The 18,298-nt window shown below is 48.5% G+C and overlaps 1 protein-coding gene across 1 annotated transcript in view; it reads left to right on the top strand.

Annotated features, from left to right (window-relative positions):
- The window catches only part of acsf3 (acyl-CoA synthetase family member 3), a 78,893-nt gene that overhangs the window by 7,296 nt on the left and 53,299 nt on the right, over positions 1 to 18,298 (top strand). Inside the window, exons 3-6 of the mRNA XM_055664901.1 lie at positions 88 to 243; positions 11,197 to 11,360; positions 13,979 to 14,124; positions 17,447 to 17,559. Of these exons, the coding sequence (XP_055520876.1) occupies positions 88 to 243; positions 11,197 to 11,360; positions 13,979 to 14,124; positions 17,447 to 17,559 (579 nt within the window). The remainder of the gene's footprint in view (positions 1 to 87; positions 244 to 11,196; positions 11,361 to 13,978; positions 14,125 to 17,446; positions 17,560 to 18,298) is intronic.

Below are 18,298 nucleotides of genomic sequence, written 5' to 3'. Positions count from 1 at the left end.
CGTGTGTGTTACTCAGTTATGGCCACTTGCTTTGAGTGTTCATACCACAGGGTGTGATGTGGAACATCAACATTTGTGACGCTACAGATAACCGCCCTGGTGAAACAGTGGGAGTGGAGCAAGGACGATGTGATCTTGCACGTGCTACCTCTGCACCACCTGCATGGAATCGTCAACAAGCTGCTGTGCCCACTCTGGGTGGGCGCTACCTGTGTGATGCTGCCAGAATTCAGTGCTCAGCGGGTAAGTGGGAACATGGCAAATGATGGGGAGGGGAAAAAATGTTACAGGCAGCACCTGTGGAGGGAAATGGACAGAGGAACTGCTGAGTTCCTCCAGCTGTCTGATTTTGTTTCACAAGAATTTTCCCTCAATTGGAGTGCTTGAGTTATTTGGATAGGCTGCGTCTGTTTTTGGTGGGGCGAAGGAGGCTGCAAGGTGACATGATGGAAGTATATCAAATTCTTATCATGTTACCTCTTAGAATTGTACATGCCTGCAATGAGCTACTAGTGGAGGTGAAGGCATGAACAATATTTAGTTTAGAGATACAGGTGCACAACCTTTTATCCGGTGTTCCGGAAACCGAAAAACTCCGAAAACCGGCCATTTTTCCAGGATGTTGTCTGCACACCAAAGTTCGCGTTTGGTGCCAAACTTGACCCGAAACGACCCACGGTCAACCCAGGTCTGTACTACTGTAGCGGCTGCCTCCTCCCCGGAGATCGGAGAGACACTTAAACATCTGTAAATCATTGCTTAAATGTTAGTCAGTTAGTTTGGAGGGCTTTTATGTGAAGGGGGGGTGAAGGGGTAAACTTTATTTCTTAGTCCCCTACCTGTTCGGAGAGACGGGGAGCGGTCAATGCCTTACCGGGTCGCCGTGCAGTAAGCTCCGCAGCGCTGTGGCCGCCAACTCCCAGCTGGGGCTGCGGGCGGCGCTGGATTTGGAGCGTCTCGCAGCCAGGGGTAGAGTTGCCGGGGTCGGAGCTCCAACTGGCGCCGCCCGCGGCCGGACGGAGCCCCCAGCTCCGCGATGTTGGGAGTCGCCGACCAGGTAGGGGACTAAGAATCAAAGTTTCCCCCTTTACCCCCACCCACCACCCACCACCACATAAAATCCCTCTAAACTAACTGACTTACATTTATGCAATGATTTACAATGATTCTCCCGGTCTCCGGGGAGGAGGCAGCCGCTCCAGACTTTTCAAGCCGCCCGCGCTACCTTCCTAATCTACGCTAAAAATCTTCCATTCGGAAATCCGAAAATGTCCGAAATCCGACAAGTGTCTGGTCCCAAGGCTTTCGGATAAAAGGTTGTGCACCTGTATAGCGTTTTGGCCCACCCTCAAGAAACATCTGGACATGTACTTGAATGAGCAGAGCATACAGGAATAGACACAGAGTGCTGGAGTAACTCAGAGGGTCAGGCCACATCTCTGGAGAAAAAAGATAGGTGATGTTTCGGGTCACCACCCTTCTTCAGACTTGTACCTCGGGGCGGCACGGTGGCGCAGCGGTAGAATTGCTGCCAGTGCCAGAGACCCGGGTTTGATCCTGACTACGGGTGCTGTTTATATGGAGTTTGTACATTCTACCCGTGACCACGTGGGCTTTCTCCGAGATCTTCGGTTTCCTCCAACACTCCAAAGATGTACAGGTTTGTAATTGGCTTGGTATAAATGTAGATTGTCCCTAGTGTGTGTAGGATAGTGCTAGTGTGCGGGGATCGCTGGTCAGCGCAGACTTGGTGGGCCGAAGGGTCTGTTCTCTAAACTAAACTAAACATACAGAGATATATCCTGAATGCAGGCAGGTGAGTTTAGTATAAATAGGTATGATAGTATTCATAGATGCTGTGGGCTGAAGGGCCTGTTTCATTTCTGCACAATTTTCTACTATGACTCTAATACATCGTTAGCCATGTAAACAGAGATTCCTAGATAAATGTTAACTGTAGTGTGAGAAGCACTATTCCTGCTGCTGATTGGTTGTATCTTGTGCTTTAGTTTTCATACTAATGCCTGAGAAAGAGGCAGGGATCAATACTGGGATTAGACTGACCTTAATGCACAGAACAGTGATGGCTGCAGAGTGGTGTAAGTATTGGATGGGGATAGGGCAGCTGAAGAGTCTGTGACTGCACTGTGTGCTGGAAGCTGGTGATTGATTGCTCTCTCTGTGTCAAACCTCTTGGCCATGCTGCCTGGTGACACAAGCCAATCGATGAGCTGACATTGAGCAATGATGCTGTGTTGGGGGGTCATAGTCTGCTGTTTAAAGCCAGTGGTACATTTGATAGAAAAGGACATAAAGGGAATGCAGTTGCAGTGATGTGCAGTGACACTGCAGAAGCCTGTGGCTCAGGGCTCTCGGGGGTCTACTTATGTCTTGGAATTACGAAGCAAGGTTTCCCTGGTCATTTCTCAGGTGACAGCCAATGAAGGACATGAATTACCTTTATAGAGACTTACCCTTTGACCTCAGGGAAAAACTCAGCTGAAGGAAAGTTTAGCTTTCCAATGGATAGCAGTCAGCGAACAATAACCCGGAGTAGGTTTACCTTGCTCCTGTACCATAGCTCGATAATTAAATACAGACTTGCAGTGTGAAGCCTACAAAATAATTGGCACCTGCAACTGACATCGATTCGACATTTCTGGCTAGAGTGACATTTTGCAGATTGTGAGCTTGGCGTAGACTCGAACTCTTTAACTTCATTTTAGTGATTGATTGCTTTATAAACAGGAGAGAGCAATTTATAAATGCCTTTGCTTTCTCAGAGAAATCTCACTCAGTAGCAGTAGAGTCGCTGTTGGTGTGCACTTAATTATAGTAAACACTGTTCTTTGTGTGATTGTTACTGCGTATTGTGTGTTTATATAAATATGTTTGTGCTTAGATTTTACCACATTATATTTCATCAGCCATGTTCATGTCTACTCAGCCAGTTTGTCCATATCTTCATGTCCTCCCCCACGTCCCATCCCCACTCTGGCTGGAGATCTGTGACTATTGTGGTTCCACAGAGATCTGTGCTAAGACCTCGTGTTCTGAAATATAACTTGCATGGAAATGCTGAAGAGATGATTGGCAAGTTTGCAAATAACACAGAAATTGGCGGACGGTTGATACAAACGTGGGTGGTGTTGCAGATAGTGAATATGTGGCAGGGTATTGATTGGTTTAATACAGACAAATGTGAGGTGTTGCGTTTTGGGACATCTAACATGGGCAGGACCGACGCAGTGAATGGTAGGGCTCTGGGGTGTGTGGTAGAGCAGAGGGATCTAGGAGTGCAGGTGCATGGTTCCTTGAAGGTGAAGTTGCAGGTAGTTAGGGTGGTCCCAAAGGCTTAAAGGCAATAGGTGCAGGAGTAGGCCATTCGTCCCTTTGAGCCAGCACCGCCAATCAGTGTGATCATGGCTGATCATCCACACCTGTCCATATACCTATCCAATTCATTTTTAAATGATAAAAACAAACCTGCCTTCACCACTTCCACTGGAAGCTCATTCCACACAGCTCCCACTCTCTGAGTAAAGAAGTCCCCCCTCATGTTGCCCCTAAACTTTTGTCCCTTAATTCTCAAATCATGTCCTCTTGTTTGAATCTTCCCTACTCTCAATGGAAAAAGCTTATCCACATCAACTCTGTCTATCCCTCTCATAATTTTAAAGACCCTTAACCTTCTGCGCTCCAAAGAATAAAGACCTATCTTGTTCAACCTTTCTCTGTAACTTAGTTGCTGAAACCCAGGCAACATTCTAGTAAATCTCCTCTGTACTCTCTCTATTTTGTTGACATCTTTCCTATAATTTGGCGACCAGAATTATACACCATATTCCAGAATTGGCTTCACCAATGCCTTGTACAATTTTAACATTACATCTCAACTTTTATACTCAATGCTCTGATTTATAAAGGCCAGCACACCAAAAGCTTTCTTTACCACCCTATCAACATGAGATTCCACCTTCAGGAAACTGCACAGTTATTCCTAGATCCCTCTGTTCAACTGCATTCCGCAATTCGCTACCATTTACCATGCACGTCCTATTTTGATTTGCCCTGCCAAGATGTAGCACCTCACACTTATCAGCATTAAACTCCATCTGCCATCTTTCAGCCCACTCTTCCAAATGGCCTAAATCTCTCTGTAGACTTTGAAAATCTACTTCGTATCCGCAACACCACCTATCCTAGTAGCATACTTACTAATCCAATTTACCACACCATCATCCAGATCATTGATGTATATGACAAACAACAGTGGACCCAACACAGATCCCTGAGGCACCCCACTAGTCACCGGCCTCCAACCTGACAAACAGTTATCCACCATTACTCTCTGGTATCTCCCATTCAGCCACTGTTGAATCCATCTTGCTACTCCACTATTAATACCCAACAATTAAATCTTCTTAACCAACCTTCCATGTGGAACCTTGTCAAAGGCCTTACTGAAGTCCATATAGACAACATCCACCGCTTTACCCTCATCAATTTCCCAAGTAACCTCTTCAAAAAATTCAAGATTAGTCAAACATGACCTTCCAGGCACCAATCCACATTGACTGTTCCCAATCCGACCCTGTTTATCCAGATGCTTATATATATTATCTCTAAGTATCCTTTCCATTAATTTGCCCACCACTGACGTCAAACTAACAGGCCTATAATTGCTAGGTTTACTCTTAGACCCTTTTTTAAACAATGGAACAACATGCGCAGTACGCCAATCCTCCGGCACTATTCCTGTTTCTAATGACATTTGAAATATTTCTGTCATAGCCCCTGCTATTTCTACACTAACTTCCCTCAATGTCCTAGGGAACATCTTGTCAGGACCTGGAGACTTATCCACTTTTATATTTTTCAAAAGTGTCAGTACTTCCTCTTCTTTGATCCTCATAGTTTCCATAGCTACCCTACTTGTGTCCCTGACCTCACATAATTCAATATCCTTCTCCTTGGTGAATACCGAAGAAAATAAATTGTTCAACATCTCCCCCATCTCTTTTGGCTCTGCAGATAGCTGTCCACTCTGACCCTCTAATGGACCAATTTTATCCCTCGTTATCCTTTTGCTGTAGAAACCTTTTGAATATTCAGTTCCCAGCCTTGGTCCTCTTGCAGCCATGTCTCCGTAATTCCCACAACATCATGCTTGCCAATTTCTAACTTAGCCTCAAGCTCATCCACTTTATTTCATATACTTTGCGCATTCATATCAACAATTTATCTTTGGTATTCACCTCCCCTCTCACATCGGTCACTATTGGCCCAGACCTTACTCTTGAGTATAGAAGCTGGGATGTAATGTTAAAATTGTACAAGGCATTGGTGAGACCAAATCTGGAGTATGGTGTACAATTTTGGTCGCCCAATTATAGGAAGGATGTCAACAAAATAGAGAGAGTACAGAGGAGATTTACTAGAACGTTGCCTGGGATTCAACAACTAAGTTACAGAGATAGGTTGAATAAGTTAGGTCTTTATTCTCTGGAGCGCAGAAGGTTAAGGGGGGACCTGATAGAGGTCTTTAAAATGATGAGAGGGATAGACAGAGTTGATGTGGACAAGCTTTTCCCTTTGAGAATAGGGAAGATTCAAACAAGGGGACATGACTTCAGAATGAAGGGACAGATGTTTAGGGGTAATATGAGGGGGAACTTCTTTACGCAGAGAGTGGTAGCGGTGTGGAATGAGCTCCCAGTGGAAGTGGTGGAGGCAGGTTCATTGGTATCATTTAAAAATAAATTGGATAGGCATATGGATGAGAAGGGAATGGAGGGTTATGGTATGAGTGCAGGCAGGTGGGACTAAAGGGGAAAAAAATTTGTTCGGCATAGACTTGTAGGGCCGAGATGGCCTGTTTCCGTGCTGTAATTGTTATATGGTTATATGGTTACTCTCTTATACCTTCTCGAACTTTCCTTCCCATTAATTCGGTAGTCTTTTGTATCTTTTCCTGTACTCACTTCCGCCTTAACTTCATCTTTATACTCTCAATTTGTCAATCTCTCCCCCCCACTATTTAGTTTAAACCCAAATGTGTAGCACTAGCAAACCTGCCTGCCAGATTGTTGGTCCACCTCCAGTTATGGTGTAACCCGTCCCTTTTGTACAGGTCACCCTTACCCCACAAGAGATCCCAGTGGTCTATAAATCTAAATCCTTGCTCCCTGCACCAGCCCCCCAGCCACACATTCAGATCCCCTATCTCCCTGTTCCTGCCCTCACTTGCACGAGGTACTGGAAGCAATCCAGAGAAGTCCTACTTTTCAGTTTTCTTCCTAACTCTAAACTCGCGTTGTAGAACCTCCTTCCTCTTCTTCCCGACATCGTTCGTGCCCACGTGCACAACTACTGCCGGCTCTCCACCTTCACTCTCGAGGATGTTCTGAAGTCGGTCTGTGATATCCTGAAACCTGGCACCAGGGAGGCAACAGACCATCCTCGAATCTCGCCTGCCGCCACAGAATCTCCAGTCCGCACCTCAGACTATGGAGTCACCCACCACTATAGCTCTTCCCGACGTCGGTCTCGCCAGTCGAGTCTCATTCTCTTTGGCCTTCATCAGTCAGAGTATTGAGTATAGAAGTTGGGAGGTCATGTTGCAGTTGTATAAGACGTTGGTGAGGTCGCATTTAGATTATTGTGTTCAGTTCTGGGCACTATGCTATGGGAAAGATGTTGTCAAGCTGGAAAGGGTATAGAGAAGATCTATGAAAATGTCGCTAAGACTAGAGGTTCTGAGCTATAGGGAGAGATTGGATAGGCTGGGACTCTATTCCTTGGAGCGCAGGAGGATGAGGGGCGGTCTTGTAGAGGTGTATAAAATCATGAGAGGAATAGATCAGGTACACGCACAGAGTCTCTTGTCCGGAGTAGGTGAATCGAGGGCCAGAGGACATAGATTTAATGTGAAGGGGAAAAGATTTAATAGGAATCACGCTGCCAGAGGAGGTAGATGAGGCAGGGACTATCCCACTGTTTAAGAAACAGTTAGACAGGTACATGGATAGAACAGGTTTGGAGGGATATGGACCAAATGCAGGCTGGTGGGACCAGTGTAGGTGGGACATTGTTGGCAAGTTGGGCCGAAGGGCCTGTTTCCACCCTGTATCACTCTATGACACGAGGAAATGCAGATGCTGGAACATGAGTAGAACCAAGGTACTGGAGCAACTCAGTGGGCCAGGCAACATCTGTGGAGGGAATGGACAGACAACATTTCAAGTCAGGACAATTTTTCAAAAATTGGTGGAATTAGGGTCAATGAGGAAGGGTATCAAGGGATACAGTGGTATAAAGATACAGATATGGGTGGAAAAATGACAGATGGAGTTTTATCCCAGCAAATGTAAGGTGGCACTTTGGGAGGTTGAATGTAAAGGAAATGTGTACAGTGAATAGTGAGCCCCTGGCTTAACAATAATGATGTACAGTGGGATCTTAGGATCTAAGTCCATTGCTTCGTGAGATTGGCCATACAAGTAGATTGATGTGTAAGATGCTTCATTCGTCAGGCCACTGGGTATAAGAGTCAGGAAATCATGTTGCAGCTTTATAAAACTTTGATTAAACCACTTGAGGAGTTCTTGGCCCCATTACAAGACGGATGTGGAGGCTTTAAAGAGGGTGCAGAAGCGGTTTACAAGGATACCAGGATGATGTCTGGTTGAGAGGGTATTAGCTATCAGGAGAGTTGGATTGTTTCTCTGGAGTTCAGAGGCTATGGGGAGACCTGACAGTGGTGTGTATCTGCCAGTGGTGTGTATCTGCCAGTGGTGTGTATCTGCCAGTGGTGTGTATCTGCCAGTGGTGTGTATCTGCCAGTGGTGTGTATCTGCCAGTGGTGTGTATCTGCCAGTGGTGTGTATCTGCCAGTGGTGTGTATCTGCCAGTGGTGTGTATCTGCCAGTGGTGTGTATCTGCCAGTGGTGTGTATCTGCCAGTGGTGTGTATCTGCCAGCGGTGTGTATCTGCCAGCGGTGGGTGTCTGCCAGTGGTGGTCCTCTGCCAGTGGTGTGTATCTGCCAGTGGTGTGTGTCTGCCAGTGGTGTGTGTCTGCCAGTGGTGGGTGTCTGCGAGTGGTGGGTGTCTGCGAGTGGTGGGTGTCTGCCAGTGGTGTGTGTCTGCCAGTGGTGTGTGTCTGCCAGTGGTGTGTGTCTGCCAGTGGTGTGTTTCTGGCAGTGGTGTGTGTCTGCCAGTGGTGTGTGTCTGCCAGTGGTGTGTGTCTGCCAGTGGTGGGTGTCTGCCAGTGGTGGGTGTCTGCCAGTGGTGGGTGTCCGCCAGTGGTGGGTGTCTGCCAGTGGTGGGTGTCTGCCAGTGGTGTGTGTGTCTGCCAGTGGTGGTGTGTCTGCCAGTGGTGTGTCCGCCAGTGGTGTGTGTCCGCCAGTGGTGTGTGTCCGCCAGTGGGTGTGTGTCTGCCAGTGGTGTGTGTCTGCCAGTGGTGTGTGTCCGCCAGCGGTGTGTGTCTGCCAGTGGTGGTCCTCTGCCAGTGGTGGTGTCTGCCAGTGGTGGTGTCTGCCAGTGGTGTGTGTCTGCCAGTGTGGGTCCTCTGCCAGTGGTGTGTGTCTGCCAGTGGTGTGTGTCTGCCAGTGGTGTGTGTCTGCCAGTGGTGTGTGTCTGCCAGCGGTGTATGTCTGCCAGTGGTGTGTGTCTGCCAGTGGTGTGTGTCTGCCAGTGGTGTGTGTCTGTCAGTGGTGGTCCTCTGCCAGTGGGTGTGTGTCTGCCAGTGGTGTGTGTCTGCCAGTGTGTGTGTGTCTGCCAGTGGTGGGTGTCTGCCAGTGGTGTGGTGTCTGCCAGCGGTGGGTATCTGCCAGTGGTGTGTGTCTGCCAGTGGTGGGTGTCTGCCAGTGGTGGGTATCGAGGGGGTGCCGTCGATTACGGCTGCTCTGCCTGCAGCTGTTTGTCCTTTTCACCCCTTTTTTGTTTTTAGTGTCTTAAAGTTTTTGTTTTGGAGGCCTAGTCTTTTTGTGTGGGGGGTGGGGGGGGGGGGGGGGGGGGGGGGGGGGGGGGGGGGGGGGGGGGAGGGGAGAAGGGGGGAAACTGTATTTCTCGGTCCCTACCTGGTCGGTGTTGCGGCTTTTCCCCGAGCTGCATCTTCGCCCCTTCCTCGTGTCCATCCAACAGACTGGAGCGGCGTTTTCCTGCCGGGACCGGCCAGAACTTCAGCTTCGGCGGCGGCGCAGAGCTGAGGCACCATGACGGAGCGGTCGATGCCTTACCCGGGTCGCCGTCTGGGGGGCTCCGGAATGCTGAGACCTCCGACTCCAACATCGCGGAGCTGTGGTCTGTGGAGCTTCCAGCTGCGGGCGGCGCTGACTTTGAACACCGCGGAGCCTGGGATCTCTCGTTGAGATTGCCAGTAGTGGATATCCGACTAGCGCGGCCTGTGGACTTCGGGAGCCGCGGTCTCCGGGGAGGAAGCGGCCGCACCAGACACTCCAAGCCGCTGAGAGTGTTCTCCCGACGCCGGAGATCCATCATCCGGCGAGAGGACCTGAAACATCGGGCTGCCGTTGCGGCGACTGCAGAGGCCTCATTAGGCCCAACCATGGGTGAACAATGAGGAAGAGGACTGGACTCTGTGCTTCACTCACAGTGGGAACCATTGTGGGGGGATGCTTTTATGTTTAGTGTTAAATTCTTTGATATTGTGTTTTATTTTTGTTTGTGTGCTGCAGATGGCTCGGAAAACATGGCTGCTGGAGGTGAGAGTGAACACTGGCGCGATTAGCTGCTGCTGCTCTCTCTCCGAATTATGTATTGTTGCTGTATATGTTGTTTTGTTTCATGCTTGTTTTAATTGTAAGGTGGCCTTGAAGAGTCTTGAAAGGCACCCATAAATAAAAATGTATAAAATGTATCTGCCAGTGGTTAATACGGCCAGTGGTGGATACGGCCAGTGGTGTATACGGCCAGTGGTTAATACGGCCAGTGGTTGATACGGCCAGTGGTGGATACTGCCAGTGGTGGATACTGCCAGTGGTGGATACTGCCAGTGGTGGATACGGCCAGTGGTGGATACTGCCAGTGGCGGATGGCCAGTGGCGGATACGGCCAGTGGCGGATACGGCCAGTGGCGGATACGGCCAGTGGCGGATACGGCCAGTGGTGGATACTGCCAGTGGTGGATACTGCCAGTGGTGGATACTGCCAGTGGTGGATACTGCCAGTGGTGGATACGGCCAGTGGTGGATACTGCCAGTGGTGGATACGGCCAGTGGTGGATACGGCCAGTGGTGGATACGGCCAGTGGTCGATACGGCCAGTGGTCGATACGGCCAGTCGCGGGTAAAATTTATGTTAAATTCTATTGTATTCATTTTAATTGTATGGCTGCATGGTAACTCATTTCACTGTACCTTAATTGGTGCATGTGACAAATAAATGTGAACCTTGAGCCTACGTGTGTAGGAACGAACTGCAGATGCTGGTTTAAATCAAGGTAGACACAAAAAGCTGGAGTAACTCAGCGGGACAGGCAGCATCTCTGGAGAGAAGGAATGGGTGACATTTCGGGTCGAGACGTTTCGGGTCGAGACCCTTCGTCAGACTCCATGACTGGGTTCCTGGCACACAATGTCAGGGGTAATTGTGGAAACAGCTGCAATAGTGGCAATTAAGAGGCTTTTAGATAGGCACATGGATATGCAGAGAATGGAGGGATATGGATCATGTACAGAGGAGGTTTAATGTGCTAACATTGTGGGCTGAATGGCCTGTTCCTGTGCTGTTCTATTCTATGTTCTACATCACACTGCTCGGCGCATTGGTTGCTGTGTTGCTCCTCAGATAGACGTATGATCTACCTTCCACTGACACAATAACCACCCTGTGCCCAGCTCTCAGTGACAGGCCAGCAGTGAGGGAACATGAATGAACCGCACTAATCACCTCCAGCCTCCCTCCATCCTCCAAACCAGCCCTCCTCACCTCGATCCCTGTCACCAGACAGCTCTTCCCCCTCCCCACCCCACCTCTTTATACTGGCTATCTCCCCTCCACTCTTTCAGTCCCGAAGAAGGGTCCCAGTCCAAAACGTCGTATGTCCATTCCCTCCACAGATGCTGCTTGACCCACTGTTCCCCCAGCATCTGTGGAGGGAATGGACATACAACGTTTTGTTACTCCAGATTCCAGCATCTGCAGTCTCCATGTTTCCAATCTTGTTCTTACAAGGTTTGGGATTACCTGCTGAAGAACAATGGCACAGGAGCTCCGCGCATCAATGTGTTCATGGCAGTGCCCACCATATATGCCCGACTCATTGAATACCACACCAAGAACTTCACTCAAAGCCATGTGAAGGATTTCATCCACAGCGTGTGCAAGAGCAACATCAGGTAAGAGAATAAATCAGGCCCCTGTTACATATAGGAGTGTGATTCTCAGACTCTGTCCCCAGCTAATTAGAAAAGATATTTCGCTGGCCGTAGACCAGGCTCCAGCTCGGTGGCTGCTGGGTATTCAGATAGGGAGGATGAACCGTTGTGGTACATTATGGTACCGACAACATCAGGAGGTAAAGGGATGAGGTCATGCAGTGTGAGTTTAGGGAGCACAGTCCCCTCAAAGGTTGTGATCCCTGGAATGCCTCCGGTGCGGTGACCTGGTGAGTGTAGGAATAGAAGAAAAGGCCAGATGAATGCTTGGCTGAAGGGGGTGCACGAGGGTGGGGTTTGGCTTCCTGGATCATTGAGGCTATCTGCTTGAACTTTAAACTGTTGGCAGGGGATTGTAGCTCAGTAGACGTTCAGATGGGGAGGAAAGGTCAGGTAGGCAGGAGTCAGAACAGGGGGGCAGATGCACGTGAAGAGGCATGTGGGTGGCACTGTGGCCAAGCGGTGCAGTTGCTGCCTTACAGCACAGGGACCCAGGTTCAATCCTGGCTACGGGTACTGTCTGTACAAAGTTTATACATTTCCCCAGTCAACACACAGGTTTTCGTCATGTGCTCAGGTTTCCTCCCACACTCCAAAGATGTAAAGGTTTGTAAGTTAAGTGGCTTTAGTAAAAAATTGTAAATTGTCCAGAGTGCATAGGAGTTAGTCCACTAGTGTTAGTGTACGAGGTGATCGCTGGTCAGCGTTGACTCTGTGGGCCAAACAGCCTATTCCCATGCTGTATCTCTAAAGTCTAAAAAGAGAACACTAAGTTCAATGCCAGGAGGATTCTCCCCAGGACTGCCCACCAACAGGCACTCATTTGCATTGATCCCATTTTACGCTCCGTACATTTTCATTAACTCCTCAACATTTTGGCACCTACACGACCACTAGGCCCACTGTACTGCAAGCAATGAACCAACCATCCCACACACATTGTCCCAGTGCTTCCAGAGGAAACCCATTGTCACAGGTAGATCATGCAAACTCCACACAGACAGCACTAATGGTAAGGATTGAACCCATGTGGCTGGAGTTATGAGGCAGCGGTTCTGCCAACTGTGCCTTTAAGAGCCTGATCACATGTACTTCAACTGCTTTGCTCGACAATTAATTCTTCCTGCCACCCTGAAAAGTGGAGCACTCAGCATATTACTGTCCACATTCTCCTGACCCAAGTATAGCACATTTCATCTTCACAGGCCTCCTGATGTTTGTAACTTTCCTTTTTATGCTTTGGAACCAGCACCAAAAGCTGAACTGATTCAGCCAGCAAACTGTGGATCAGGGCCCATTCCTCAGAGCCGGGAAAGAGGGGAGGAGTAGATACAAAAAACTGTAGATGCTGCTTTATACCAACGATAGACACAAAGTGCGGAGTAACTGAGCGGCTCAGGCAGCATCTGTGGAGAACTTGGATAGGTGACTTCTTCACACTCAGTTATAAAGTTCAATGTGCACTCCAAGAGATTACAAAGTGGAGTTGGGATAGTCCCTGCCTCAACTACCTCCTCTGGCAGCTTGTTTCATGCACCCACCACCCTTTGTGTGGAAAAGTGACCCCTCAGATTCCTATAGGGAGGTTTCATGGCAGTCGGGTCACGACCCATGACCCGTACTGTTGCTACGCTACACCAAATGGAGTACACGCGATGAACTGCAGGTAGGCACTTACCATTGTTTCCAACGTAGCGGGCCCGTTAAAACCCGCTGAAATTGTCAATTTTTGTGCTGTAAATAATTATGGAAATCGGGATAAGCGTGTGAGACATTTAGCCTACTTCAGAATTCCAAAAGTGAGGAGAAATGACGGTAGATAGAAGCGAGAGCAGAAGGGACAACAACAGCCAGAGTGCTTAGCGAACATTGGCCGTTTGCTCACTGCATTTCATCAACTAAGGCATTATTTGTGTTTTTTCTTGATTCCTTTGGCATCTAAAAAGTTTCAGAAGTGATAAATCTGGCTGTAAATTTTTTAAATCGCCCATGGTTCTCAAGTGGGTTTTTACATACAAAATGAAAATGAGACTTTTTAGATACCAAAGGAATCAAGAAAAAACCACAAATAATGCCTTACTGTTGATGAAATGCAGTGAGCAAACGCGATAATTCCCAATATTTTCAATTCCGATATCTGCACGACCAATGTTCACCAAGCACTTTAGCTGCTGTTGTCCCTCAGCTCTCGCTTCTCTTTACCTTCATTTTGCTTCACGTTTGGAATTCTGAAGTTGGGTACATGTCTCTCACACTTACCCCGACTTCCACAATTTTTTTCAGCCCAATAATTCAACATTTTGGCGGTTTTTTAACAGGTAGGAAAGTACGCGTTTCTTGCATTAATAACATATATCGGAAGTTACGGATGTCCTCCAGATGAATTGAGCGGCTCCGTGCGTCGAGCCCTCTTACACAGTGACCTTACGTGAGACCCCCCTATTGGGCTATGACAATTAACTCCACTGAACATGATGTGATGACAAGGGAAGGGTGTCTATGCTGCTTCTGCCCCTTCAGTTGTGCTGCATTGTTGACTGTTTCCCTTCTTCTGGTTGTTAATTGTTTTTATTTTTCAGATTAATGGTGTCGGGATCTGCTCCCCTTCCTCAGCCCATCTTGGAGAAATGGAAAGAGATCACTGGGCACACGTTACTGGAGCGGTACGGGATGACAGAGATAGGAATGGCTCTGTCAAACCCACTGCATGGGCTCCGTGTGCCAGGTGGGTTCACAGGGTTTATAACAAAGCTGGAACGCCTGTGAGCAAGCGTGTATCGTGAGAAAGTGAGAGGTTTTCCCAGTGACTGTCCTTGGTATTTGTGCCCGTGGATATGTTTGATGTGTATCCCAGTTTAATCACTAAATATCACTAAAGATATCACTAAAGTGATATCACCAACACGGTTGTTGGGCGGCGTGACTCACGTCACAGCGGTCTCTGCAGTCCGTCTGTCGTTTTTTTATTTTTTGTCTCGTGTGAATGTAGTTTAAAATGCTTTTTTTTTTAAACTGGGTATGTGTGTGGGGGCGGGGGGTGGGGAAACTTTAAATCTTTCCCCTGCACGGAGAACCCGACCTTTTCTCTGTCATGTCTCCGTTGTTGTTGGAGCCTAACACCGTGGAGCGGCCTCCAACCGGAACGACCTGGGGCTCCAGTCGCGGAGCCTGCGGACTTACCATCGTGGGGCTGGCCGAGTTCGGAGCGGGAGGAGCTGTGGTGGCGCGCTGCTGCGACCCGACCCTGGAGATTCGGAGGCTCCAACCGCAGGTCTGGTGGACGGTGACACCGGGAGCCCGCGGGTCCCTGCTGGGAGACCGCTTTTCGGGGCTTCCGCAACGGTGACTTCCGCCCGAGTTGCGGGGTTGAAAATTACCTGGAGTGGGGCCTTACATCGCCCGGCGCAGCTTTAAATGGCCGCGGGACTTGCTAGCGCCCGCCGGGGGCTCCAACACCAAGACCTGGAGCGTGGCCTTGCTTCACCCGGCGCGGCTTTAATGGCCGCGGGACAATTACCATCGCCCGCCGATTGCTTTGACTCTGACATCGGGAGGAGAATGAGGAGTGCAGGGGAGAGATAAGACTTTGTCTTCCATCACAGTGAGGAGGAGATTCACTGTGATGGATGTTTGTGTAAATTGTGTTGTGTCTTGGTTCTTTTTCTTGTGTGTATGACTGCAGAAACAACATTTTGTTTGAACCTCAATGAGGTTCAAATGACAACAAATAAATTGTCTCATTGTATCATCAGCTGAGGGGGAAAGCCTGGTGACATTCAGGTGGCTCCACGTACACTTGCTGCAGTGTGCTCTCCCCCCTGCTGCAGCGATGCAACCCGCTGCTGCAGCATTGCACTCTGCTGCAGTGTTGCACCCCGCTGCTGCAGTGTTGCACTCTAACCTGCTGCAGCATTGCACTCCAACTGTTGCAGTGTTGCACTCTACCTGCTGCAGCGTTGCACTCTAACTGCTGCAGCGTTGCACTCCAGCTGCTGCAGTGTTGCACTCTAACCTGCTGCAGCATTGCACTCCAACTGCTACAGTGTTGCACTCTAACCTGCTGCAGCATTGCACTCCAACTGTTGCAGTGTTGCACTCCAACTGTTGCAGTGTTGCACTTTAACCTGCTGCAGCGTTGCACTCTAACTGCTGCAGCTTTGCACTCTACCTGCTGCAGCGTTGCACTCTACCTGCTGCAGCGTTGCACTCTAACCTGCTGCAGCGTTGCACTCTCTACCTGTTGCAGTGTTGCACTCTACCTGCTGCAGCGTTGCACTCTACCTGCTGGTGTTGCTCTTCTCCTGCTGCATTGTTGCTCTCCTCGTAGCATTGTTGCAATCTCCCTGCTGCAGTGTTGCTCTCCAACTGCACGGTTTCTTTCCCCCTGAGCCATGGGTCAGGTGCTTGAGGTGTCTGGAGGCACTGGACACTTTGCTTGGTCTATTCATGTACCACTGAAAGAGTTGATGAGTTGGGGCAAGTGCCTGTTTCTGGTTTAATGATCAGACTGAGAAAGAGAGCAAAATGGCAAATGTCACCATCCCTGATAACCTTTCCTAACGGAGCTTCATAACTGCTTCATCAATAACTGGCCGTGACCTTATTGCAAGATGAATTGTGGTTCCTCTCCTGAAGATGTGGCGACATGATCATTGTTCACTGACTTTAGATCATTAGATCAGTGTGCAAGTATTGGTTAATATTTATTTTTAACCTCCATCATCTTGGTAGTGACAATGATCAGGAATGAATTATTCATGTACTCATGCCTCACTGGACCCATTCAGCTCTTCTAGTTGGGGGTTTAGATGGCTTGAGTGTGCTAATTGGCTGTGGAGCAGAGCTCTGATGCTGTTTGCATTGCTGTATTTGTCTTGGAGGCATTCTCGCCCAAGACACCATTAATTCCGTCTGACACAAGCCGCAGCAGAGTTGCCGTCTGGGCAAGTAGTGACAGCTCATTACACTTGTCGGCAGGTGGGCTGACTATTATTCAGGGCCCACCTGTATGGGAAGATCAGCAGCGATACCTGCTCATAAACAGCAGCTTTAATGCAGTCGTTCTCAGAGAAAAATGAGAGGGAATTGAGATTGAGCCAAAGGAGGAGAGAATGGGAATCCACCCATTGTTTACAGAGACGCATTATATCAGGCCCAGGTTCTTCAGCACAGAAACACACACAGAACAGTCTCCACCCTCCCCCTAGCAGCGTCTGGTGGCATTGGTGATGTGGCATTGAGATTGTAGGTGTCGGTTACTATGTTCAAGACAAACAGATTTAGGGGCTTTTACCCTGAATAAAGGAGTCTGAGGATAATGTCAAATGTGCAGGATGATGCAGATGAGATATAAATCTTTTAGATGTGCTCGGCAGGGAGGTCACTGTGACATAGGATGGTGGGGATTTATAGTCACAGGCATTCACTCCCGACACCAGTCTCAGACACTATTCTCCACGAGTTAGAGCTGACCACCGTGTAAGTCGTGAATTCAACACACAACATCATAGATGTTTATCATCTAAAGAAGACCCCTGACCTCAAACATCACCTATCCATGTTCTCCAGCACTTCATGTTTTACCCAGCATTTGCCGTTTTTCCTTGAACAAGGGGCAAGGCCATCAGAAGAAGCAACGATGTGGGTCTGAGCCACACACACAGACCGGGTGCGGATGGCAGCATTCCTTCCTGAAGGACATCAGTGAACAACATGGACTTTTGTGGCAATTCTATAGTTTTGTGGTTAGTGTTATTACAGTTAGACTTTTCAATACTTTCCCGAGTTCTTTCATGCTTTAAATTCCACAGCTGGGGAGGGAGGAGCTTGAAGTCACAACTCTTTTGATCAGTGATCCAGAACTCTGGCCTCAAGGCCAATAACATAACGACTGTCTTACCTTCACCCTGTAAGATTATTTATGTCTGAAGAGAAATGTTTGCAGGGATGTTTCTGCTGGCTAGATGTCAAGAGAGCTATTTTAAGAATGATTGTGATTTATTGTGTCTCAAGACAGGATTACTGAGAGTTTCTTGACTTTTCTCTAGGGGCTGTTGGAAACCCACTTCCAGGGGTGGAGGTGCGAATTGCAGTGGAAAAGCCCAACATGAAGCATTCTTCTTACACAGTCATTGCCGAAGGCAACAGTGAAGGGACCCAGGTAAGGAAGGTATGAAGACACAGGAAACCAACCGCAGGCACTGGAATCTTAAGCAAAACACAAAGTGCTGGAGGAACTCAGCAGGTCAGGCAGGATCTGTGGAGGGAATGGACACAATATTTCAGATCTGAAGAAGAGTCACAACCAGAAATGTCATTCCATTTTCCTCCACAGATGTTGCTTGACCCACTGAGTTCCTCCAGCATTTGTGTTTTGCTAAGGAATATATAAATGCAGCTGTAAGTGAGGCTTTGGAGAGAGCGGGTATGTACATGAAGGGCAGTGTATGTGCGCTCCAGAGAGCATGTGTACCAAGGTGTGTGCACGGTCTGTGGAGAGGAGGTTGTGTACAACACAATAATGTGACTCTGTGGAGAGGGGGGCAGTGTGGGTCTAATCTGTAGACAGGACCAGGCTGTGTACATGATGGAGCAGAAGCTGGTGTAAAGGCTGATGTCAGATATGTATCCGTTTCTAAGCTGAGTGGAACGTTGATGTTTTGATGTAAATGAGTTGCAGAGAGGTTGTGGGTAATGGTCTGTGAGCCTGCACCATCTGTACGTGTGGTTGAGGAGGGGCTAATGGAGCACAGTGCTGTAATGAGCAGCCCATGAATCCAAACTTGCAGAAGGAGTTAAACACTGCAGCTGCTGGCAGGCAGCACAATCATCTATCAGCATTTAGCCATCCCACGTTAATGTACTTGTGACATCTGCAAAAGCAGCCGTTCAAACCAAAG

This window comes from Leucoraja erinacea, chromosome 50 (genome assembly GCF_028641065.1).
Source record: "Leucoraja erinacea ecotype New England chromosome 50, Leri_hhj_1, whole genome shotgun sequence".
NCBI lineage: Eukaryota > Metazoa > Chordata > Chondrichthyes > Rajiformes > Rajidae > Leucoraja > Leucoraja erinaceus.
Note: the sequence above shows the minus strand (reverse complement) of the source record. Positions and strands in the feature narration are given on the sequence as shown.